Below are 24,949 nucleotides of genomic sequence, written 5' to 3' on the forward strand. Positions count from 1 at the left end.
AAACTCACCTCACTGGGGATCGGGCTCAGACACCAAGAGGCCTTACTAGAAACAGGCAATAGAGCCTTAGCTGACAAGAAAACCCAATTTCCATTTCCCAGCTGTTCTCCCCAGTTTTGAGCCCCTGGATGTTCAGAGAGCCGCACAAAGAGAAAGTTCTCTCTGCAGCCTGTAAGGTCGTGACAGTTAGTGGGAACGTGGCCTACCTGCCATCTCCTTTTCAAAAAAGGGCTGAATGAGCTCGCCAAACGTGGTCCTGTCTGCCATAGCCTCTTTCAGCAGTTGCCCACAGCAGACTGAAGGAGAGAGGAACAGAAAGGCACCCATTAAATTTTAAATAGGAGGAAGGATGAGAAAAAAAGAACCCCCAGTGCTGCCTGCTGGGGGAAAAAAAAAAAGGTCACTGAAAAAAGCATAAAAGGGTTTTTCTGTGTGTGGGTATGTGTCCAAGTAAAAGTAAATATCAAAAAGGAGCCGGGAAATAAAGAAGAGGGAGAGGTGGAATGAAAAGGAATGCATTTGGCAAAGAACACATTAAAAATGGACGGCGCGGGGAAGACACTAACGAGGATGTTGCCCACAGAGGAGCCCTGCAGGGCCTTGCTGCACCTGGAATTGCTGTGCAGAACTCGGCGCCCTCCAGGTCGCTGCGGAAGATCAGCGTTCCGGTGGAGGGCTGCTCGTCTCTGAGCAATGTGCCTCAAGTGCGTCCACATTCGCACCATTGTTACATGGAGAAGGGATGCGGCACGTTGCTTCCATAGCCCTTCCAGCTGGCAGGTCATCTCCACGGGATGGTAGGGCCACATAACAGGATAGATTCATATTTCAAGTGGGCTGACTCATCATTAAAAGGCACCACGTGGCGGTAATCCCAGCACTTTGGCTGAGGTGGGCGATCACTCAAGATAAGGAGTTCAAGACCAGCCTGGCCAACATGGTGAAAACCTGTCTCTATCAAAAATATAAAAATTAGCTGGGTGTGGTGGTATATACCTGTAATCCCAGCTACTCGGGAGGCTGAGGCAGGAGAATCGCTTGAACCTGGGAGGCGGCGGTTGCAGCCAGCCAAGATCACGCCACTGCACTCCAGCCTGGGCGACAGAGCAAGACTCCGTCTCAAAAAAAAAAAAAGGTACCATGCTGGAGTCACCTGGCCAGTGGCAGCTGCCCCCTTCTGGATACCTGCTCGCCCTGGGCAGGAGCCTCCCTCTGGCCCCACTTTCTCGAGCCCTGAGCCAGGGCTGGCACATAGGAGGTGCTGGGCAACAAGCATGACTGAATAAACACAGGCGACTCCTCCTTGGCCGTGAAAGCCCTTCCTAGCCAAAGCCAGAAGATTTAAGCTATATTTTCATGAATTGTTCATTGCACACTTTTGGCTTTCTTACCTTTAGGGCTAAGAAGTTTTCTGCCTATACTAAAGAGACCAAAAAAACATCCTACAGTTAACTGGATAGCATGAATGTTTAACAAAATTATCGTCACCAAGGATTCATTCCTCAATAATGATATGCATTCTGACAACCAAAGTGAGAGAACTTGCTGAACACCCCAGACATTCAGCTGAGATTCCAGAAAGGGCAGACCTTAGCTGCAGGGATACTCTAGCCCTAGACTAAGAACACTCTAGTCCCACTTAACAAAGCCTAAAAATAAGCTTCAATGGGATGGAGTTAATCCTCCAAACTCAATACTCTTAAAGCAGAATGATGACACAATCCAGACCGTCAAAAATATCAGAAACACAATGTCTAGCATTTAATTGAAAGCTCCTTGACATGCAAAAAAGCAGGAAAATGTTTTCTCTCCTATGAGGAGAGAAAACAGGCCATAGAATCAGATCAGGGGATGACACAGATGTCAGAATCAGCACACCAGGACTTTAAAACAGCTATTATGAGTGCATTTAAAACCTTAAAGGAAAAGATAGTTAAAATGAGTGAACAGATGGAGAATCTCAGCAAAGAAATGAAAACTGTGAAAAAGAACCAGATGGAAATTCTGGAACTGGAAAATACAGTATCTTAAATGAAACAAATCACTAGGTGTGCCGCAATCAGTGAATTTCAAGACAGGAAAAGAGGCAACAGGAAGTAGCCAAACTGCAGCAAATAGGGGGATGGGAAAGGACTGGAAGAAAAGAACCAAATCTAAGAGACCTGGAGGACAATACCATACAGTCTAACATATGTGTGGAGTTCCAGAAAGAAGAGAGACAGGCAGAAAAAAGATTTCAGAAGATAATGACAGGAGAATTTCAAAATTTCATTAAAAATTTCAACCCACACATCCAAGAATCTCTGAGATCCAAGCAGAACAAACACAAAGTAAGTCACACTTTGATACATCATAGTCAAATTGCTGAAAGCTAAAGAGAAAATATTAACAGCAGCTGGAGGCAGGGGGGGTGCTTAATATGTAGGGCAACAATGGTAAAAATAACCTCTGAGATCTCATCAGAAGAAGTGCAAGCCAGAAGACAATAGAATGACATCTTTAAAGTGTTAAGAGAAAGAAACTGTCAACGTAGATTTCTATATGCAGCCAAAACATCCTTCAAAAATGAAGATGAAATCATGTCATTTTCAGGCATATGAAAGCTGAGAAAATTTGTCACCAGCACACTTTCACTACAAGAGATGTTAAAGGAAGTTCTTCAGGCTGAGAGAAAATGATACCAGAAGGAAACTTGGATCTAAACCAAGGAGTGAAGAGTATTGATAGGTGGGTACATATAAAAGTCTTTCCCCCTTTATATCTTCACTTTTTTAAAAGATGAATGACTATTTAAAACAAAAATAATTACAATATATTGTAGGGTTTATAACATACACACAAGTAAAATGTATGTCAACTGTAAAGAAGTAAGGTAAATGGAAAAATCTACTGCTGCCGGTCTCTGATACCATACGTATTGAGGTGTAATATTCACTCAGAATAGGCTGTGACAAGCAAAAGATGAATATTTAATCCCTAGCAACCACTAACAAAATAAAGCAAAGAGATATGGCTAAAAAGGAAAGAAAGAAAATGAATTACTAAAAAATATTTGGTTAATCCAAAAGATGGCAGGAAAGGAGGAACAAAGAACAGATGACACAAGTAGAAAACAAACAAACAAAAACAGGCCAGGCATGGTGGCTCATGCCTGTAACTTCAGTGGGAGGCCAAGGCAGGAGGTTCACTTGAGCCCAAGAGTTTGAGGGTGCGATGACCTATGATTGCACCACTGTACTCCAGCCAGGGCAACAGAGCAAGACTCCGTCTCTTAAAAAAAAAAAGTGAGACCCAACTGTATGCTGCCTACAAGACACATATTTAGACTATAAGACACAGATAGTTTAAAAGAAAAAGAATAGAAGGTATATCATACAGACACGAAACATAAGAAAGTTAGAGAAACTTCATTAACATTAGACAAAGTAGACTTCAAGAAAATGAGTATTGCTAGAGAGGAAAAGCAACATTTCCTAGCAATGAAAGGGTCATTTCACCAATGAGATATAACGATCCTTACTGTATACAGTCAACCCTCCATATCCATAGTTTCTACACTCATGGAGTCCACCAACCACAGGTTGAAAATATTTGGGGTAAAAATTATGTCTGCACTGAACATGTAGTCTTTTTTCCTTGTCAATATTCCCTAAACAATACAGTATAACAACTGTTGCATAGCATTTACATTATATTAGGTATTATAAGTAATCTAGAGACGATTTAAAGTGTATAGCAGAATGTACATAGGTTATATGCAAATACTATGCCATTTTGTATCAGAGACTCGAACATCCTCGGATTTTGGTATCCAAGGAAGGTCCTGGAACCAATCTCCCATGGATACTGGGGTGTGACAGTATGCACTTAACAATAAATTACATGAAGCAAAAGCTTGCAGAGAATAGACAAATCCACAATTCAGAGTTTGGAGATTTTTGACATTTTGGGCTGGATGACTGTAAAAAATTAAAAATAAAAGAGTTGGGAGAGTTTAACACACCTCTCTCAATAACGGACATAATAAGTAGAGTGAGAATCATTAAGGACATAGAAGACTTAAACACTGTCAAACATCTTATCCTAATCAACATTATAGAACACTATATCCAACAATGCAGAATACCTACTTTTTAAGTACACTTGGAATTCACCAGTATAGACAATATATGCATATTTCAAAGGATCAAAATCACATAGGGTATGTTCTTTTACCACAATAGAATTAAATTAGAAATCAAGAATATAAAGCAATCAGGAAAATCCCCAAATATGTGGGAATTAAGCAAGGTGCATTCTAAATAGTACACGAGTCAAAAAGGAAACCAGAGGCCTAGGTGGGAGGACTGCTTCAGGCCAAGAATTTGAGACTAGACTGGGCAACATAGAGAGATCCCATCTTTACAAAAATAAAAAATTAGCTGAGCATGGTGGCATATACCTGTCGTCCCAGCTACTTGGGAGGCTGACGTGGGAGGATCACTTGAGGAGCTGGAGGCTGCAGTGAGCCATGATTACGCCACTGCATTCCAGCCAGGGTGACAGAGCAAGACCCGAAAAAAAAAAAGAAGAAAGAAAGAAAAACAAGGAAGGGAGGGAGGGAGGAAGGAAGGAAGGAAGGAAGGAAGGAAGGAAGGAAGGAAGGAAGGAAGGAGTTCATGCTCACTGTAAAAAAAAAATCTGAATTGTATAATACACAGCTCTGCCGAGATAAGTAGTTTGGTGTATGGATATTTCTTTAGGTTTTTTTCTGAGCATAAACTAACATGCTTTTTTAAACAAAAATGAGCTCACCCCCTGGATACTGCTGAGAAAATTGTTTTCTGCCCCTCTCTTACTTAGCCACGTATCACCGACATCAAATCACTTTACAGGTTTATTTTTAACAGCTGCCTCGCAATCCATTACATGGGTTTATCACAACTTATTTCACAAACCTGCAACTCTTATTAACAGAGTTGGAGGTTGCCTGTGTTTCTCATTATGCTTCTGCCACATCTCTCGCTGCATATCTGAGTGCTGGCGCAGAATAAACTCCTAGGAGTTAAATCCCAGGTCACAGGGTTTGCGCAGTTAGTGCCTTAACTAACAGTGGCTCTTGCCTTTCAGAAAGTTGTGTCCATATATAATCCCACCATCCTAAGTGGGGTCTTCTGATGAACTCTGTGGCAGTGAGTGTGGGGCTGTTTGTCTGTTTTCGTTGGTTTGGAGACGTTCTCCTATGGCTGAGAGAGTCACACATGTGAAGTTTAGAAGCAGGCCAGCGGATGGCCGCAGTGGAGCAGGCAGCACCCAGAGCTCTGGGTTCAGACAGGCATTTGCAGAGAGATCTCAAGGCTACCGCTTCCTGCCTTACGTCCCTTAAATGGGTTTGCTTAAGTATCATGATGTCTTGTGTTTATCAAGAACCCCTTGATAAATGGGAACTTCCTGAGGCAGTCTCCAAATGCTTAATTATCTAAACAAGCCCCATCATGGCTCTTAGGTAACAAGCAAAAACCATGATAAGCCTTCCTATTTTCATTTTTGGAAAAATCTAGGCAGATAATTTCATCTCTTCATAATTGGTGTGCTGAATGCAATTTAAATTTAAAAAAAAAACAAACCTTTTCTTGAATGAGAGTGTCTGCATCATAAAACAGAGCACCGAGACAATTATTTCCATAAAGCTCTGCACTGCATTACAGTATCGCTGTTGTGTGTTCAGACCCTCCCACCACCGCCAGTGCCCCTCTGCGCTCACTCTGTCCCTTCCCGTAACGATGTGTGCACGCACGTAAGCAAGTGGTGCCGCCACAGGTAGACTGCGGGTCATTGGAACAAAGAAGCCATCCCTAACACTGCTGGAAATTTTGTCTTATAACAAGAGACACAATCAAAAGGAGAAGGAATTATTGAAATTCATTTTTAAAGATGAACTCGAGGAAAAGCATTTTTTTTCTAAATGTCCTGGTTAATTTTCCATAGTAACCAAATTTGCAGAATAATTGTTCAGGTCTCTATCTTCATTTTAGGGGTGTGACTTTTGTCATGGATTCCTTGCTAGTCTCAGTGGCTTTACAACTGTAAGCTGGAGGAGGCCTAATTGAGAAGCATTTTTATTCAAAGCTTGATCCTTCCGGGGAGGCATATACATATATTTGTATGTATATACATGTACAAACATTTGTATGTATATGTGTATATACATACACAAATATATGTATATACATGTATAAACATTTGTACGTATATTTGTGTGTGTCTATATATTTGGTTGTATTCCCTCTCTACATTCATATGGTATACCTGTATAATTTGGGGGGTTGTATGCATATATTTGGGGGTGCAGGTCTCATGTTCCCTTAGAAAATACAGTAGAGGTTATTCAGGCTTGTGGAGCATGGTGTGCGTGGGGGCAGCGCTTTTAACTCCCTTCAACCTGGCAGTGTGTCTCTGCTACAGTTTCTTCCTCATTCCCATCCCTTTATCCTCCTGAACACAAGCTGGCATCCAAGACCGCCTGGGACCACACCGGGAAAGACCTGGAGAGCTGATTTCAATATTTTCTCTCCTCCTGGTAAAATATTTATTGAAACTGTGCAGAGCGAGAAGTCTTCCTCTGGTTCAGAAATTGTTTGCCTGTAAACACACTGACCTGGGTTGGGGGCGCCAAACGAGATGGGAGAAAATAAACAAACAGCACATTCCTATTATGCAGGAGCCGAGGCTTCAGGGGAGATGGCAGGGGCAAGATGGGAGCCACCCCTGGCGTATGGCACAGACAAACCCCCCGCTCCAAAGGATATAAAAAATGATGACTGAAAAATGTTCTGTCTCTTTGGGCTGTGGGCATGTTTTTAGTGGTTAATGTTTTTACGGCAATATTCTTCGGGAGGAAAAATATCTATTCCTGCAAAGATGGACTAACAGAAAATTGTTAAGAACAAAGAGCCAGAAAAAGAAGTGATACTGACCCTTCTCCCCCACACCACCCCAGATACAATGAGAGAGCTGGGGAGGAGGGGCAGGAGGCAGGGAAAGGCGCTCCAAGCTGGGCAGCCCAGCGCCTGGGGCACTCACCATTGACAAGCCTGTATTTCTGGGCCAGGAGGGCGGCCTGCAGACTTTTCCCACTGCCCACAGGCCCGAGCAGCAGCACCCTTGGAGTGAACGGGGCATTAGTACGATGGTTGCTTTGGACATAGGTCAGAGCTGGAAAGAAAGGATATGAGGATAATAAACCTAGGTCCTAGAGAACAGGAAAGCAGCTTGCAGCCCCTCTGCTTTGACTCTTTTAACGGCAGTAACTATTTTTCTCTTCACAGCACCGTGGAAGCCCTCTGTGCATCGGGCGAAGAGGCAGGGAAAAGAATTAGGTGGCAGGCCTGGGCACCAAGAGGGAGCAAGTAGTGAAGTCCACAGAAGCCACCCTCGAGCGCTGCCCTGGAATTCCTCTCAACACAGGCGTCTAAACATGTGCAGGTGTCTGCATTTCCTTCCAGGCTGAAGGAAGGATTCCTAGGGCTGGCTGTGTTGCAGCTGGGAGGCTGGTCCCAGGACATGAAAGCACTCTCTACAGGGCTGGTGGCTTTTCCTACTGATTCGGGCTGAGCCTCCCAACCGGAAGCCCCAGGACTAGGCTGGTCTTCTAGAATTGCACGCTGGCTTTCTGCTAGGTGCACCTGAATGTCAGACACAGGCTTTGATAAACGCATCCGGCCCCATAGGGGCCCAGTGCCCAGGGACTTTTAAAGGACTCGAATTAGTGGAGAGTAATTTGTGCAGCTGCACTCTGGCGACACCAACTTTGTTGCGACTCTCCAAAGAGGTAGTGATCAAATAGGTCACAAGAGTGGCCAGATGTAGCTGCACAGCCTTGGCCTGTGGTGTGCCCCTGGCATTTGGTGAACAAAGAAGTGAGGAGATGGGGTGAGTGTCTCCAACAATGAGGCCACCTGCACCATGGGGGACACTGGATGCCAAGAAGCCACAGGAAAAACATCAAACCAGTTGCCTCCTGCCGGAGCTCAGAAGCGGGGAGCCGCGAGAAAAAGCTGATGGGGTTGTAAAGGGCAGCATTTCGGGCACCTTGAGGCAGGGCAGATGCCCACAGATGAGGCACGGACCTGTGCCAGCCCCCAAGCCAGGCTTCAAAACAGGGTATCCTTCCCCAGACAGACCTTCCCCCTCCTTCCAAGGCCCCAGACTGTCCGATGCAAAGTCAGCCATGGGTGGCCCCGTTACACCTTCTTGCCGGTCTGCCTTTGCCAATGTGCCTTGCAGTGGATTCTGTGCTGGTTGAGGGGCCAGGCCATCATGCTTCCTTCAGGAACATGCCACCCAAGAACCAGGTAGATTCCTCATCCTCAGCACTACCGACATTTGGGGCCAGAAGATTCTTTGTTGGGGGGCTGTTCTGGGCACTGTAGGATGTTGAGAAGCATCCCTGGCCTCTACCCGCTGGGTGCCAGTAACACAACTGCAAGGTATGACAACCAAAAAACCTTTACGGACATTGCCAAATGTCCCCGGGGGTGTGGCGGGGGCAAAACTGCCCCCGATTGTGAACCGCTGGGATATGTTCATTGTGAAAACACTGACCTCTCAAATCTTTGCAGGACTTTTAAATTGGAAGGGTCATTAGAGAAGAACAGTCCCCTCTTTTTGGAAGGCACAGATGAGTTAGAATGGACTTTTTTCCAGGTTGTGATCAGCATCCTCGATGGCATGTACTAATTGCTACGACAAATACTCCACAGGCACCATCTCGTTTGTTTGACCCAACAATCCCCTGAGGGCTGCGTTATTCACGTCCCATTTTACAGATGAGCCAATCAGGCTGAGACTTGGCAGAGCTGGGGCAACTCTCCCAAACCTCCCGCCATGGGTACCATTCCTCCACTGAGAGAAGCCCAAAGGAAGCTACTCAGGCGAGGCTCTCTTTCTTCTCAGACCTTCCATAATCCCGTGCATCTGAAAAGCACAAATACTACAGGCAAAGCAGCCTGCTTACAAATGATGCTTAATTTACAGTAAATAACTAAGTTAATTAGAAGTAATGATCCCCCAGACAGTCTCAACATCTAATTATTCTTTTTAAAAATATGTGGTTGCTGGGTGCACTGCAGAGAGATTAAAAAAACAACACAGAGAGAATTTTGCATTCCAATTTTCAATTTATCTCTCTGCATTATTAATTAATAATAATTAATATTCAGACACTCACATTTTTATTTACAATTCCAGGCATGAATTCTTTATGAATGATCATATGAACTTTTAAATTTAATTAAGTAATTTGGAAGTAATTAATGTGTAAATTCAGAATCATGGCATAGGACAAATGTGGTGGTTGATCTTAAGAGTGCAGTGTTTGTTACTAAAGACCCTTCCGAGATGCAAAATCACTGGACAATTATAAGCCCTCATAAGCCTGGCATTTCTTCTTTAAGTAGCGACACTTTCTACTAACCCACCCGTTGGCTGACTGCCCCCTTCAGAGGGCGAGGCTGTTCAACCCACGCCGGCAAACATCGCATCTCTGAGCTCAGTGTAGCAATGAGGTTTATGTACCGAGTCTACCAGCAGGAGAGGGTGCTGGGAGAGTCAGCAGGGAAGGGCTTGAGGGAGCTCAAAACCACCTCCCCAGTGAAACAGAACTCTTCTTGGAGAGATTTGAGAGAATATATGAAAAAAAGGACTTTGTAAACTGTCAAGTGTCTTAAATATCTGTGATGTTCCCTGCGTCGTAAACGCTTCATTTACCCGACACTGCGTGGAAGGGGATAACTGGGCTTTCAGATGACTGAAGCTCAGCAAGACTTTTGAAAATGATAATACAGCTGTTCGGGGATAGAATTATTCCACCTTGCCCTTGCCTTTTTGGACAGGGTGTTGAACAATGAGAGGAGCTATGGCGTCTGATGTTTATTGAGGCCTTCCTCTGCACCAGAACTGGGCTTGTGGCTGTGGACACATGATTTGGAGAATCCCGTTTAATCCTCACCTACGCCTGGGAGGAGGGCACAAGTTTTGTTCCTATTTTAGGGATGCCAAAACTAGGGCTCCGAGGAGTTAGGAGAATTGCTGAAGGCTGCACAGCTGGGCTGCGTCGGGGCTGAGATTTGAACACGTTGCCCAGCTCAGCCATTCCCCGACCTGGCACAGGCCGCCTGCAGTGGCTCCTGAGCTGCTGGGAACATCAGCCATTGCTGTGGACAGCAAAGCAGTGCCAGGCGTGGGGCCATGTATCTCCATCCTAAATGAAGCATATTACCTGTGTTGTGTGTATGTGTGTGTGTTTTGTTGTGTTGTGTGTGGTGGTGGTGATGGTTTTGTTTTTGTGTTAATCTTTATATATTTCTTCTTTCCTCTCCCTCAAGGTCAAGCTCAAACTTCTTGCTACCATGTCCCTCCCACCCCATTCCTCGCCTCTTCTCCTCCCAACCCCATCACCACCAAATCTGCTGTGGGCCAGAGATGTGACCACGTCTGAGTGTGGTGCATTAGCCCAGGGTCTCCAAGTGGGGTGCCCCCAGGGGCTCTGCACACATGCGTTTCTGGGCAGGGAACCTGGGTCATCTGTGACTTGACTCCCAGGGTCCCAGGCATGTCCCAGACACTGGCCACTACCAGAGTAAGGGACAAAGTGGTAGAGGGCACAGTGAGCCCAGCCCTTGGCCGCCTGTCCAGGGTGGGGCTGCCTGCTTGTGTTTACCCTGGTAGAAGACGTCCACACATGGCTGGTCAGCACTGATGACTTTGAGGATTTTGGGGTAGGAGGGAATGACCCTGACGATGTTCCTATGATACTCCAGCAGTTTCTGAGCCGTCTCCAGCTCTGAGATATCCTCTGGCACCATCAGACGGTTCTGGATTTCAGATTCGGGTGGCCAGTCAAAGGTGGTGTGATAAATCTCTGCAAGGAGAGAGGTGCGCAGTTAGAAATGGCCATGCAGGGGCCCTGTGGGCGCTGCTGTGCTGGCTGGGGTGCTTGCTGTCCTGGAGGCCAGGCCCTACAAATTCCTGGGGTGTGGCTGACCATGCGGCAGGACACCGTCATTCAACACCAGCGCTTCCAGCTACTCTGAGCCTGCTCTTAACTACTGTTCTTGTTATAATACAAGAACAGGGCCCAGGGCAAGGGCTGCCGTGAACTTCTGAGCACTTATTCTGTGCCAGGCACTCTTGACAGGCACCTACCTGCAGACTCCCATTTCATCCTCAGAGCCATCACATCACCCATTAGGTTGATATTTTCTTTTTTTTTTTTTGAGACAGAGTCTCGCTCTGTTGCCCAGGCTGGAGTGCAGTGGCCGGATCTCAGCTCACTGCAAGCTCCGCCTCCCGGGTTTACGCCATTCTCCTGCCTCAGCCTCCCGAGTAGCTGGGACTACAGGCGCCCGCCACCTTGCCCGGCTAGTTTTTTGTATTTTTTAGCAGAGACAGGGTTTCACCGTGTTAGCCAGGATGGTCTCGATCTCCTGACCTCGTGATCCACCCATCTCGGCCTCCCAAAGTGCTGGGATTACAGGCTTGAGCCACCACGCCCTGCCCTAGGTTGGTATTTTCATCCCCATGTACAGATAAGAAAACTGAACCTCAGGTATCCCATGTCTACAGCCAGAAAGGGGCAGAGCTAGGGATCCACAAACCCAGGTCTATCTGCCACCATAGCCTGAGGCCCAGACCATCAAGGGCAGTCCCGCCTCCCCCCATCTTCCCGCCAGCCCCTTGCTGAACTGCCTGGTCTTCAAGGCCCAGTTCAAGGGCCCTGTCCCCTGCAGCACCTGCCAATTCTCCCAGGTAATGCTCATGCCTCTCTCTTCTGTACGCATACCAAAGAACAAGGGGTGTTAGGGAGTACATAATTTGTCCCGAGGAAAGGCAGACACGTCCCCTGGCTCCTGTGTGGGCCCCAAGCCCAGGTGCCCCGCATGACCCCCTACACTGTACTCTGGTTCTGCCACAAGAAAGTCTCCTCCTTTAACCTAAACGGGCCTCCCTTTCCTCATCTACCAGAATGTACCCCTGCCAGTGTCTTCCAGCTCAGAGCCCAGCCTGTGGCAGCCTTCCTTGTGTCCCTCTGTGGGTGCCCAGAGCAGAATGCGAGCTCGGGAAATGGTAGGCGGGCTGTCACCACCAGGGTCTCTGAAACCCCATGGGGCTGGGTGGGAGTGGCCATAGCCATACCTCCAGTTTGAGGGTCGATTCTCTTCCCCAGGTTTCTCTCGATCAGGACTGTGTCTGGAGCACTCAGTACGACTGGATGAAAAGGAAGAAAAGGAGCAAAAGCAGGCATGTCAGGAAGTGGGTGCCACACATATGAATAGCACGGACCAATATTTGCTTTAGGTTTTTTGTTTTTCTGTATAATGACGTTAAAACAACAATCATCTCCCATCCCCATGAATTCCTAAGAGAAAGGTCTTCTCACACCCAAACACAAAGAGCGTAACATCGGGACAGAGCAAGGCCCATGACTGAAAGTTTTGCCTGTTAGCAATTTCCCTCATCACAGATAACGCTATGATGGGCATCTCTGCATGCACTGAACGCCTGCATAGCATTCTAGCTGATTTCCTTCCTGGGACAAAGAATCACCAGGCTGAAGGCAAAACCCCACTTTTCTTAAGAACCAGCCGTGAATATAGTTAGCTCTGAAAAATTCAGCTGTGCTGTCCTCTTCCTTGCTGGGTCTCGGACAGTGCCTGGGCTGAGGTTGGGAGCAGGCGGCATGAGCGGGGCGTTCACTGGCCACCCCTTGGGGCTGCAGCTCTGGCAGGTGGGGGACCCTTGGGAGCTACTCACTGACGTGTCTGGGGGTGATCCCCAGGGTCTGGATCCTCAGGGCCTGCTCACGCGTCTCGGGGATGCCATCCAGAATCCAGCCCTAGACAGAGGATTCAGAGAGGTGCTCATCTGTTTTGACTTTTAGATTTTTTAGAATTATTTTAAAAGGAACATAATAGCTTTATAGAAAGACTAGAACTTTTAAGACAAAAAAATACATAAATGTTTCTGATAGCTACCTCACCCTTTAAAAACTACTTTGTGGCCAGGCGTGATGGCTCACGCCTGTAATCCCAGCACTTTGGGAGGCCGAGGTGGGCAGATCACGAGGTCAGGAGATCGAGACCATCCTGGCTAACACGGTGAAACCCTGTCTCTGCTAAAAAATACAAAAAATCAGCCGGGTGTGGTGGCGGGTGCCTGTAGTCCCAGGTACTCAGGAGGCTGAGGCAGGAGAATGGCGTGAACTCAGGAGGTAGAGCTTGCAGTGAGCCGAGATCGCGCCACTGCACTCTGGCCTCGGCGACAGAGCAAGACTCTGTCTCAAAAACACAACAACAACAACAAAACAAACAAACAAAAAACCCTACTTTGTAATATATTATTATATTCCCTTCTGAATCGTATGTTGGTGACTATAATCATAACATATATATTTTACTTTTTTTTTTTTTTTTTTTTTGAGATGGAGTCTCGCTCTGTCGCCCAGGCTGGAGTGCAGTGGCGCAATCTCGGCTCACTGCAAGCTCCGCCTCCCGGGTTCACGCCATTCTCCTACCTCAGCCTCCCCAGTAGCTGGGACTACAGGCGCCCGCCACTGCGCCCGGCTAATTTTTTTCTATTTTTTAGTAGAGACGGGGTTTCACCATGGTCTCAATCTCCTGACCCTGTGATCCGCCCGCCTCGGCCTCCCAAAGTGCTGGGATTACAGGCGTGAGCCACAGCGCCCGGCCTATTTTACATCTTGATTTCTTTTTTTTTTTTTTTTTTGATATGGAGTTTCACTCATGTTGCCCAAGCTGGAGTGCAACGGCATGATCTCAGCTCACTTCAACCTCTGCCTCCCAGGTTCAAGCAATTCTCCTGCCTCAGCCTCCCAAGTAGCTGGGATTACAGGCGTGTGCCATCACGCCCGGCTAATTTTTTGTATTTTTCGTAGAAACGGAGTTTCACCATGTTAGCCAGGCTGGTCTCAAACTCTTGACTTCAGGTGATCTGCCTGCCTTGGCCTCCCAAAGTGCTGGGATTACAAGCGTGAGCCACCACGCCCGGTCTACGTCTTGAGTTTTTCTACCACACAATAGCAACCACAAGCATCTCTTCACATCTGCACGGCTCCTCATTGTCCCCATTATCAACGGCTGTGCAATGTCCCACCAAGAGAATGTACACAGCAACTTAACTACGCCCACGAATGAACATTTCAACTGCGAGCAGTGTTCACTATCATAAATAATACCTCGACGAACATCTTTGTGCATCTAGCGCTTTCCACATTTTGGATAATTTCCTAAAGAGAGTTTCGGAGAGATTCCTGAGACCAGGGTGAAAACCCTGCTTTTGTTTTTATTTTCTGCCTCGTATATCTGCAGTAACACCCACTTTTCTTAAAAACAAACCCTGGACGATGATTCCGGTTTCTGCTCTGCAGTTACCTTCTTAAAGGACTGAAATTCCTCACTCATCAGCCCCCTCTTGGTACAGCTAGGGAACTGGTTTACAGGTTTATTTTTACTATCTATTTATAGAGATGGAGTCTTGCTACATTGCCTAGGCTGGTCTTGAACTCCTGGGCTCGAGCAATGCTCCTGCCTCAGCCTCCCAAAGTGCTCGCGTTACTGGCGTGAGCCACTGTGCCCGGCCTTTACTAACTCTTTAAATCCAATTGTGAAAGTAATATACAATCATTGCACACTGTGTGGAAAATACTGAAAAGCTGAAATAATAAGTCACTGGTAACACCTGAGACCCAAACAAGCCACTGTCAACATTCTGGTGTATCTCCTTCCAAGCAGCAAGTGCAGATACCTTTGTTCCTGGCGGCTGGGGGTTGTGGGGAGGGGAATCACACCATACATACTATTTGGTAATCTGTTACTTTCTAGCAAAAACATTTCATGAAACGTTTTCCCATGTCACAAAGTGCTCCCTGCACAGAAGTTTTCACAGCTGCCTGGTATTGCATGAACTGACCGGATGGTAACTGATCCCATATTGTTGCTCATATTGTTCAGTTTGATTCCAGTTTTCCACCATTATAAACAATGTTATATATGCATCTGGATGCCTAGCAAACATCCTCAGATAAATTTCTAAAAGTTGACACCTTCTTTTATAACTTTTGATACATTTTGCCACATTGCTGTACAAAATGACCCACCGGTTTATGAATCCAACGGCAAAGCATCTGTTTCCTTGCATCTCTGCCAAAGTTGGGCATTATCTAGGGGAAAAATATCTGTCCAGCAAAATACAGTATACCACTGCTGCTTTAATTTACATTTCTTTGATCATTAATGAGGTTCAGTATTTTTTCCATATGTTTATTAGCTGTTTGGATTTTTTTTCTTTTCCAAAATGTCTATTCGTGTCATCTATCTGTTTTCCCCTGGGGGTTTCATCCTTTTATTTATTGACAAGAGCTCTTTACATATTAAGAACGTTACCCCATTTTGGATTTTGGCAAACACTACCACAAACCCTTTGAGGCAAACTATGTTGCCAACATTTTCAGCAATTTGTCTTGCAGCCTTTTCATTTTGTGTGTGGTGTCGCTTTTAACACACCACTTTGTGGCCAAATCAATCGCTGCTTTCCTCTTTAGATTCTGGCATTGTGTGGATGCATAAAAACACCCCCCCACCCCGCAAAAGCTGATACATATTCACTTGCCTTTAAATTGTATTCTTGTGTTTTTACTCTTTACATGTAAATAGTAATGATCCGTGTAATAGGGCCGCATTTCAGTTTGCGAATGATATGCGGCTGTGATGTAATCTGTTTCCTTGTGGCTCACCACCTGTTCCAAACTCACCCCCAATACAGCCCATCTTTTCCCCTCTGAGGACACTTTTATCAGAGTCTAAATGCTGATAACGACATTGGCTCTGGCCTCTTTCTGCCTGTAGATCGTTAAATTCTTTTTTTTTTTTTTTGAGACGGAGTCTTGCTCTGTCGCCCAGGCTAGAGTGCAGCGGCCGGATCTCAGCTCACTGCAAGCTCGGCCTCCCGGGTTTATGCCATTCTCCTGCCTCAGCCTCCCAAGTAGCTGGGACTACAGGCGCCTGCCACCTTGCCTGGCTAGTTTTTTGTATTTTTAGTAGAGATGGGGTTTCACCATGTTAGCCAGGATGGTCTAGATCTCCTGACCTCGTGATCTGCCTGTCTCAGCCTCCCAAAGTGCTAGGATTACAGGCTTGAGCCACTGCGCCCGGCCTGTTAAATTCTTTTTATTTAACTGTTTAAATTGTTGTTGTTTTATAAGTTCTCACAATGTCTAGTAAAATAAACTTTCCCTTCTTTTTTCTTTTTTTTCAAAACAAGATCTTTCAGGTAAACATTAAAAATATTTTGTCAAGTTCCCAAATAGAAATTCCACTAGGATTCTGGAGTAACATTAAATGTGTAGATCAATTAACGACAAACTGACATTTTTACACTATCAAGTCAACACATTATCGTCTCATTTGCTTAAGTTGCTTTTTTATGTCCCTCAGCAATGTTCACATTAAACAATTTCTAAAGTCCTTTCAAGTCCCATGAGTTTAGAGTTGGACACACACACACACACACACACACACAGACAGTCTAATGCTTTAGACTTGATGTCCAGGTGCATTAGTAAAGTGAGCTTTGGAAGAGACTGAAAGAAAGCAGTGAATTGCTTCAAGTCTCCATTTTGCAGGTAGTGGGGTCCGGCAACTGGGAGTCAAAACTGGGAGCCCCCACTTGCTGTAAAGCCCTCCCTCTCAGCCATTATGAGACTCAGTTGCTCTAAGGTCAGAGGATGGACTGACATGGACGGACTCAGCCTCTAGGTCACTCATATCCACACCACCTGATCGACAGACACAGTGTGGGCGATGGTAGGAGATGTCTTCCTTTACAAACAAACCAAAAGGTGGTCTGGGTGCAGTGGCTCACGCCTGAAATCCCAGCACTTTAGGAAGCCAAGGCAGGAGGATTGCTTGAGGCCAGGAATTTCAAACCAGCCTGGGCAACAACATAGTGAGACCCCCACTCTACCAAAAAAGATTTTTAAAAATTAGCCAGGCGTGTTGGCACACACCTATAGTCCCAGCTACTTGGGAGGCTGAGGCAGAAAGATCCCCTTAGCCCAGGAATTTGAGGCTGCAGTGAGCTATAATCATGCCATTGCACTCCAGCCTGGGTGACAGAGTGAGACCTTGTCTCTGGAAAAAAAAAAAAAAAAAGCCTGCCTTTCTTCAATATTAAAATATTTAGGTTCCAGTAGCCTCTACTGACAGTTTAAAAAAAAAAAAAAAGCTAAACAAATTTGCAGCCTAAAGACTGTCGGAAAAATCCAGCAAGCTTTCATTAATTTCTTGAATTATACAGGAAGACTCACAGCCACGGAACCCCTGGTTTCTAGAACTAATGAAGCAAAAGTGCAAAAAAAAAATTTTAACAGCGTTTTGCTCCCTCAAGTCCTTGTTATAGCCAGCCAAGCGCCGGGCTGCAGCTCCTGGAAAGAGCAAATATCTACAGACAACAACAGAACCAGGAGACGGAGCGTCTGAGAGCTCACTCGCAGTTCTGGAAGCCGAACCAACATTTTCTGAACTTTAGCTAAATTCATACCCCCTTATTTTTCCTTTATTTGGACGGGAAGGAATTGGGAGCCCATTGATTGCTGCTGCTAGTACAAGGGCTGGTAATTCTGTTTTGAGTCCCTTTTTGAAGCTGGAAGGTTGGAACTCCGTCTTTGCTCGGCACTGAGAAAGGCCTCTGCTTTTAATATTGCATTACTGAGCAATCATTATAATCTCGCCCACAAATTTGCAGCAGGTATCAGTATGTGGTCCAAAGCTTTTAGAACTATTCAGGGGAACAGCTCTCACTGACTTTTCACTGGAGAAAGCGGGACTTCCAATTACACAGGAAAAGTGCAGCAAAATGAGGAACATCTCCCTAATTAGCCTGGCCTCACTGGAGTGTCATTCTGGTGCAGACGTGAAAATCTAAAAGGAAGAAGGTGGGGGGCTCTGGAGTGAGCCCTAGGCCACCAGCTCTCCAGGTCTGCTCTTTCTGAGTTGGGGAAATGGTACGATCACCTGGGGACTAAGAAACAAGGTCCCCGAGGAATCCCTCGAGCAGCACCCAGGCCCCATTAGAGCCGCCCCCCACCGTATGGAGAAGGCAGCTGTGGAGGCTCTTCCTCCCTGTGCCAGCCCACGCTGGTCCACACTGGTCCACCTGGAAGGGAGGGCGCCTTGACCAAACCTCTGTGGAAGGCGGGTCTATCCTACGGCACCCTCATGATGAAAGCTGCAGGCTGGGTGCTCAGAGAAGATCTTTCCCAGAGCTCTTGCTATGGTGTTATTTGCCCAGCTGCAAAATGGGCTGCACGTTCACAGGGAAGCAGCAATTTTGGCTGGGAGGACTTTAATGGCTGCAAATTCTGGCAAAGCAAGAAGTCATAAATCAGTAAATAGCACCCGACAACTGCCACGAGGGGACATTAAGACATTCCCAATAAGCCTGCGTTTCGAGGTTCGCGGGTCTCACGTCCAGGAGTGGCTGGATGTGGAGGTATCAGTCAATCCCTAATTAGAATACATTATCCATCTTCCTGACACTTCAGTGAAATGTCTATTCCACTCTGAGCTGCAGCTTTGTTCAGAGCAGGTTAATTGATATTCTGATGCCTTCGCTCACCATACCCCCGTGGCTCGGTTCTGTTTTATCACACATCAAAAAGGCCGTATGCTCAGGGCACTCCAGGCACCAGTGCAGAGCTGGAGGTCTGCACAGCTGCGAGGGGTATGGTATCACAGGAGGGACAAGCACTGAGCAGATGTCACAGATGAAAAAAAAAGGAAAGAAAAGAAGCCAGCCAGCCTGGGGAACTTGGCGAGGCCCAGCAGAGCGCGGCCTGATGCGGTACGAGCCGTCCGGCTTTGTGCGAACACTGGCCTCTTTTGCCCTCCTGACTATTATTAAAGCACAATTAGCAACTTCACATGGGAAGGCTCTGTTGCCCTCTGGGCCTCTGCCTGTTTGATGCGTTGCCTTTCCGCTCCTCCCCTCTCCTCCCAGGACCAGAGCGTGGGGCTCCCCTGGGTGCTTCCCCTAGTCCTGCCCCTGATCTGGCTCCCAGCTCCGACGGCAGACTCCACCGCAGGCATTCCCTGGAGCTGCATGCTCAATCTCTGCAGTCCCAAGGAGGCAAGGTGAGGCTGAAGACTTGCACTCAATAAATCAGTTTTGCTCAGCTCCAAGTCTGAACCAGGGCAAGCCTCACAAGAGGCACCGAAAGCCCAACGTTGCCTAATGAAATACCGCGTGGTTCCCCCACGTAGAGGAGAGAGACTCTGTCAGCCAGGAAGGAAATGCATCTTAAAAGTTCCAGTTTGGGACAGTGATATGTTCTAAAGCCAATTGGTGAGAACAATGAGACTACTTTGAGGAACACAAAAAAGTTGACAGTTACTTTGGTTTATACAAAAACATAGTAGCAGTTACTATGTAGCAGTAACTTTGGTAACACAGTAGCAGTTACTTTGGTTTATACAAAAACATAAAAACCTTAGCTTGCCATAGAACCCTAGGATGCCTTCCATATTCAACTCACCTGAAAGATGACTAGCAAGAATTTTTATCTCAAAGTTGAATCCCAAACAATATGCGCCCCCTGTTAGCACTGAACATGGAATGCATTGAACACGGAACGTTAGTATTCCACGTTCCACGTGTATGACTGTAGCAGGACCCCGTTACCCCTCAACTTGCTTTGATTCCTTCCCCTGGGCGAGGTGAGGTGTGCCCAGGGCTTTGCCTGACCTTTTTCTGGGCACAGCCTAACAGTGATTATGCTCTTACAATGCTGAAATATGCAGGAGTGATTTTTCTAAACAACAGTGTTGAATTCCACCCTTGATAATCAATGATACATGCGTGGTGTTTTTATATAAACGTGCAGATGTGGGGAGATCATTACTCCTAGATGCATAGCCTACAGGCCAATGATCTCCAGGGTATGAAAACCTGGTAAAGCCCAAATGCAGGCATTCAAGAGATGCTTTTTTTTTTTTTTTTGACAGAGTCTCGCTCTGTCGCCCAGGCTGCTGGAGTGCAATGGCACGATCTCGGCTCACTGCGACCTTCTCCTCCCGGGTTCAAGTGATTCTCCTGCCTCAGCCTCCTGAGTAGCGGAGACTACAGGCGCATGCCACCACGCCCGGCTAATGTTTTATATTTTTTAGTAGAGACGGGGTTTCATCGTGTTAGCCAGGATGGTCTTGATCTCGTGACCTCATGATCCGCCCGCCTCCGCTGCCCCAAGTGCTGGGATTACAGGCATGAGCCACCGCGCCCGACCTCAAGAGGCTTTTTACTAGTTCCTAAATAGTTTTAAAACAATTAAATCAAATTCATATCACATGTCTATGGTGCCCCTGAAGCCACTCCATGGAAGGAGACACAGTTTGAAGAACAAATTATTCTGTCCCCAGATGGAGCAGCTACCCCAGCTCTGAGGCTGGGATGGCCCCAAGACAGTCCCCTGCAGAGATAACTCACTTTGGAGGTTCACATTTAGCTCTCCAGGTCAGACATAATGTGCTTCAGATGAAAGTAACGGACATGGATAACCCAGCACCCAGGGCCCCTTCCCCTCAAACACTTTAGACCACGTCTGTGATGTAGAGCCACCTCTCTAGAAACAAGATTAGTCCTGGAAAGGATCCGTTTATTGTGATGGCGGAAAGCAGTGGCTTTGGAACCAGACGACCTGTGCCACAGCCAGTGTGTGACTTTCAACCAGTCACTTCATCCCCTCTGGCCTCACTCTCCTCTGCACAATGGGAATAATCAAAATCTCTCACTGTTGATGAAAAAATTAAACGAGGATTATAAACAAACAGGCCAGGCACTGTGGCTCATGCCCATTAAGAGCACTTTAGGAGGCCAAGGTGGGAGGACTGCTTGAGGCCAGAAGTTCTAGACTAACCTGGACAACACAGTGAGACCCCACTTCTACAAAAAAAGTAAAAAATTAGGCCAGGTGCAGTGGCTCACGCCTATAACCCCTGCCCTTTAGGAGGCCAAGGTGGGTGGACCACCTGAGGCTGAGAGTTCGAGACCAGCCTGATCAACATGGAGAAACCCCGTGTCTACTAAAAATACAAAATTAGCTGGGCATGGTGGCACATGACTGTAATCCCAGCTACTTGGGAGGCTGAGGCAGGAGAATTGCTTGAACCTGGGAGGTGGAGGTTGCGGTGAGCTGGGATCATGCCATTGCACTCCAGCCTGGGCAACAAGAGCAAAACTCCATCTCAAAAAAAAAAAAAAAGTTAGCCGGGCACAGTGACATGCACCTGTAGTCCCAGCTACTCGGGAGGCTGAGATGGAAGGATCACTTGAGTCCAAGAGTTCGAGGCTGCAGGGAGCTATAATTGTGCCACTGCACTCCAGCCTGGGTGACAGAGTGGACTCCACCTCTGAAAAAACAAACAACAAAACAAGTGTAGCGCCTGGCAACAAAGAAATGACCCAAAGTTAACTAATCTTATCATTATAATTTTGAGAAAGGTGAACGATCTTTTTCTCTACCTACTTCCAAAGAGTCCTACTTAAGTTTGTAGAACTGAATATAAAAAAATTGTTTGAAAAGGCAAATCTCGGGAAAACGGGAGCAAATGGCATTCCAGATATGAACTGAGGGAAGATCTTTAATTAAGGAGGACTTGGGGCAGGCACATTTCTCTTTTTTTGAAACTGGGGTCTCGCTATATCGCCCAGGCTGCTCTCAAACTCCTGGCCTCAAATCATCCTCCTGCCTCGGCCTCCCAAAGTGCTGGGATTATAGGTGCGCCACCACACCCAGCTGGGACAGACACATTTCAATTAGAATGCGGGGGTCTAGTGAGTTGACAGCTACTGTGATTCGCCCCAAGGTGGGCTCACGCCATTTGCCATCACTCGGCCAGCAGCCCTCCCTGAGGGGAGTTTGCTCATCCTCTAACCCACATGACTGTTTCCTTATCTGTATAACAGGAATGATGAAAATAGTGTCTGCACTTCATAGTGTTTAGGGTTACATGCAACAATGTACCTAAAGTGGTGGTACAATGTCTGGCAGACAGTAGATGCTTAATAAATGTCTCCTGGCATACACAGGCTATTCATAGTTGACAACTCATTTGAAAAACAGACCAAACTCAGCCTAAGAATGGGAGAATGGGCCAGGCATGGTGATTCACGCCTATAATCCCAGCACTTTGGGAGGCCGAGGCAGGCGGATCGTGAGGTCAAGAGATCGAGACCATCCTGGCCAACATGGTGAAACCCCATCTCTACTAAAAATACAAAAATTAGCTGGGTGTGGTGGTACACGCCTGTAGTCCCAGCTACTCGGGAGGCTGAGGCAGGAGAATCACTTGAATCCAGGAGGCAGAGGTTGCAGTGAGCCAAGATGGCGCCACTGCACTCCAGCCTGGGTGACAGAGTGAGACTCCGTCTCAAAAAAAAAAAAAAAGAATGGGAGAATGTGGAATTGGCCCCCTTCTGCTCTGCCCTTCTGCTGTGGATGCCCTGCTAGCTCTCAGGAGCAGACCTGGCACCTCTGACTCTCTGCTCAGCCTGCGAAGAGAAGAGTGATGTGGTCGGTGCTTCCGGGTCCAGTCCCGTTCCCAGCATCTCCGTACCTCTCCAATACTCTCTCCTGCTCCAAGGTCCACTTGCTTCTGCTCAAACCTCAGGCCCTGTCCTGCATCTGATCATCTCTTTTTCCTCTTCTACTGCAGTGAGAGGGATCATCTGAGGCATCACGCACCCACAGAGCATATCGGAACGCGCGTTCCTCTCCACATGGAGTGCTGTGGCTCTGTATACAGACACGTGGTCAACATGTGCCCTTAACAAGCCCGCATCACACCAACCAACTAACCACAGCCTCAGCATCAGGGTCTCTTACAGAAACACCCACAAATAAGGGGGCGTGGGGGATGTGATCACTGATCACTGTGCTCTGCCCGGCACCTCACCAAGCCCTCAGAAGCCCTGCCTCACTGTGATGCGGGCCATAAGTTTCCTGAGTGGAACTCAGACCTGCCCTTCCAATCCTCTGCAAACCTAACTGTATCTGTATTTGAGGAACACACAGTTAGGGCCTCAGCAGAGCTGTGGATCAATAAAACCGCACTCCTTGGAGGAGGCAAGTGACATCTATAAACCCGTGAGTGTCAAAACAATGGCAAGAAAATCCTGTGTTCCTACTGTCAGTGGGATGAAAGCGGTGTAATTAATGCCAGCCCAATGACACCACAAGGAGAAATAAAACAAACAGCTGGTGGTTCTATGGACCAGCATCTAGCTCCTCCACTCCGTTACCGTTTCCACTATAAAATACTGACTCATGTTATGGGCAGGAAAGCATAAATCTATGACCAAAGAGGAGGAAAAAAAGACTACAGAAATCCAACATGTAAATTCTAAACTTTTGGTTCCACAGTCAAAAGTGTGCTACATCCTCTCCCCACTTATAGTGAAAGAACCAAGTTTCCATGATATTACATGAGCTCTAAGAGGAGTCAACCTGGGAACACAAAAAAGAATTTTGCATTTTGTTTACAGTAAAGAAAACACCCCCAGCTGGTACAGTCACTTTCAGGGCTGAGGGCCTGAACTTGCTTCCCACGTGCATCAGAGACCTGACTCCAGGGATCTGCGGACATGGTCAAGGTTCAACAGAATGGTCCAAGTGTTGCATCTGATGATGGCATTCTTTCTTTAGCTCCAGAAGGAAGATAATGCAGAAGCAGACATTTGGAACCTGATGCATTTCGAGAAGGTCAGTTTTTCTTTTAGGTAATGTATTTATCCTTCCTTTGGGTCAGTGGGTGGGGCTCCTGTGCTACGGCCTCATCCGTAGAATGACAGCAGCTCTTGGAACCTGCCTGCTCCTGCCAGCCCTCTGTTTTGAGCCACCTAGAACATTTGCTGGTACACAGAAGGTGCCCCAGGAGTCTTAGCTGTTGAAAAACATCATAGGACAGTCGTGCCGTTTCAATGGGAAAATGCATCACAGTGTGACGTGGTATTCGGCACATATCAGGTGCCAGTAAATGCTAGCTGAGCATTTTGTGTACCTTATTTTTTGTTGTTGTTGTTGAGATCGAGTCTCCATCTGTCACCTAGATGGAGAGTGCAGTGGCGTGATCTCGGCTCATTGCAACCTCCGCCTCCTGGGTTCAAGTGATTCTCCTGCCTCAGCCTCCTGAGTAGCTGGGACTACAGGCGCCCGCCACCTCGCCCGGCTAATTTTTTGTATTTTTACTAGACACAGGGTTTCACCATGTTGGCCAGGCTGGTCTCGAACTCCTGACCTCAAAAGATCCACCCACCTAGGCCTCCCACAGCTGGAATTACAGGCATGAGCCACCACGTCCGGCCAATGTGTACCCTTATCTTGATGGACCATTTCTGCTCTTCACCAACTGTGTCTGGGCTTACCTTGGGCCTTCATTGTCCTTCTTCCTTGTCTTTACTGTAACATGATCACAGGCTCAATGAGTCATGGGGCAAGGTAACATTCCTTTAACACACTGAAGCAGAGACTTGTTCATATCCCATTTAACTGCTCATGGGTCCTAGTGGACAGGCTCCATGTTTCCTTCCTTTGCTTTTGATGAGAGAATAAGGAAGACTTCTCGAAGAGGTGCTGGGGAATAAGAGGCAATGTCTAGAATGCATTAGCAGGATGCGGATGGGGGCAGCATCCCTCCGTAGGCTCCTGCTCAGCAGCACCAGGGGGGACGCAGCGGGCCTAGCTTTTGTTAGTCACAGTGTGGCTTTGACTCCGCAGGGGCTGTGAGCCTCACAGTTAAGGAAGAAGAAAGAGGAGACGCTGTGAACACAATGCAGACTGAGGAGGCACCGCCCACCAGTTGAGCACTCTCTTAGTCCATTTTTTGCTGCTTATGACAGAATA

At 46.8% G+C, this 24,949-nt stretch overlaps 1 protein-coding gene across 5 annotated transcripts in view; it reads right to left on the bottom strand.

Moving 5' to 3' along the window:
- Positions 1-24,949, bottom strand: part of AK8 (adenylate kinase 8) — a 155,530-nt gene that overhangs the window by 92,387 nt on the left and 38,194 nt on the right. For 4 of the 5 annotated variants that reach the window (XM_008005846.3, XM_008005845.3, XM_037994151.2 and 1 more), the window contains 5 exons: positions 12,793-12,874; positions 12,175-12,246; positions 10,700-10,900; positions 7,063-7,194; positions 207-296 (listed from right to left, as the gene is read on the bottom strand). In XM_008005846.3, the coding sequence (XP_008004037.2) occupies positions 207-296; positions 7,063-7,194; positions 10,700-10,900; positions 12,175-12,246; positions 12,793-12,874 (577 nt within the window). The remainder of the gene's footprint in view (positions 1-206; positions 297-7,062; positions 7,195-10,699; positions 10,901-12,174; positions 12,247-12,792; positions 12,875-24,949) is intronic. The other variant, XM_008005849.3, reaches the window with a different exon arrangement.

Source organism: Chlorocebus sabaeus, chromosome 12 (assembly GCF_047675955.1).
Source record: "Chlorocebus sabaeus isolate Y175 chromosome 12, mChlSab1.0.hap1, whole genome shotgun sequence".
Classification (NCBI taxonomy): Eukaryota; Metazoa; Chordata; class Mammalia; order Primates; family Cercopithecidae; genus Chlorocebus; species Chlorocebus sabaeus.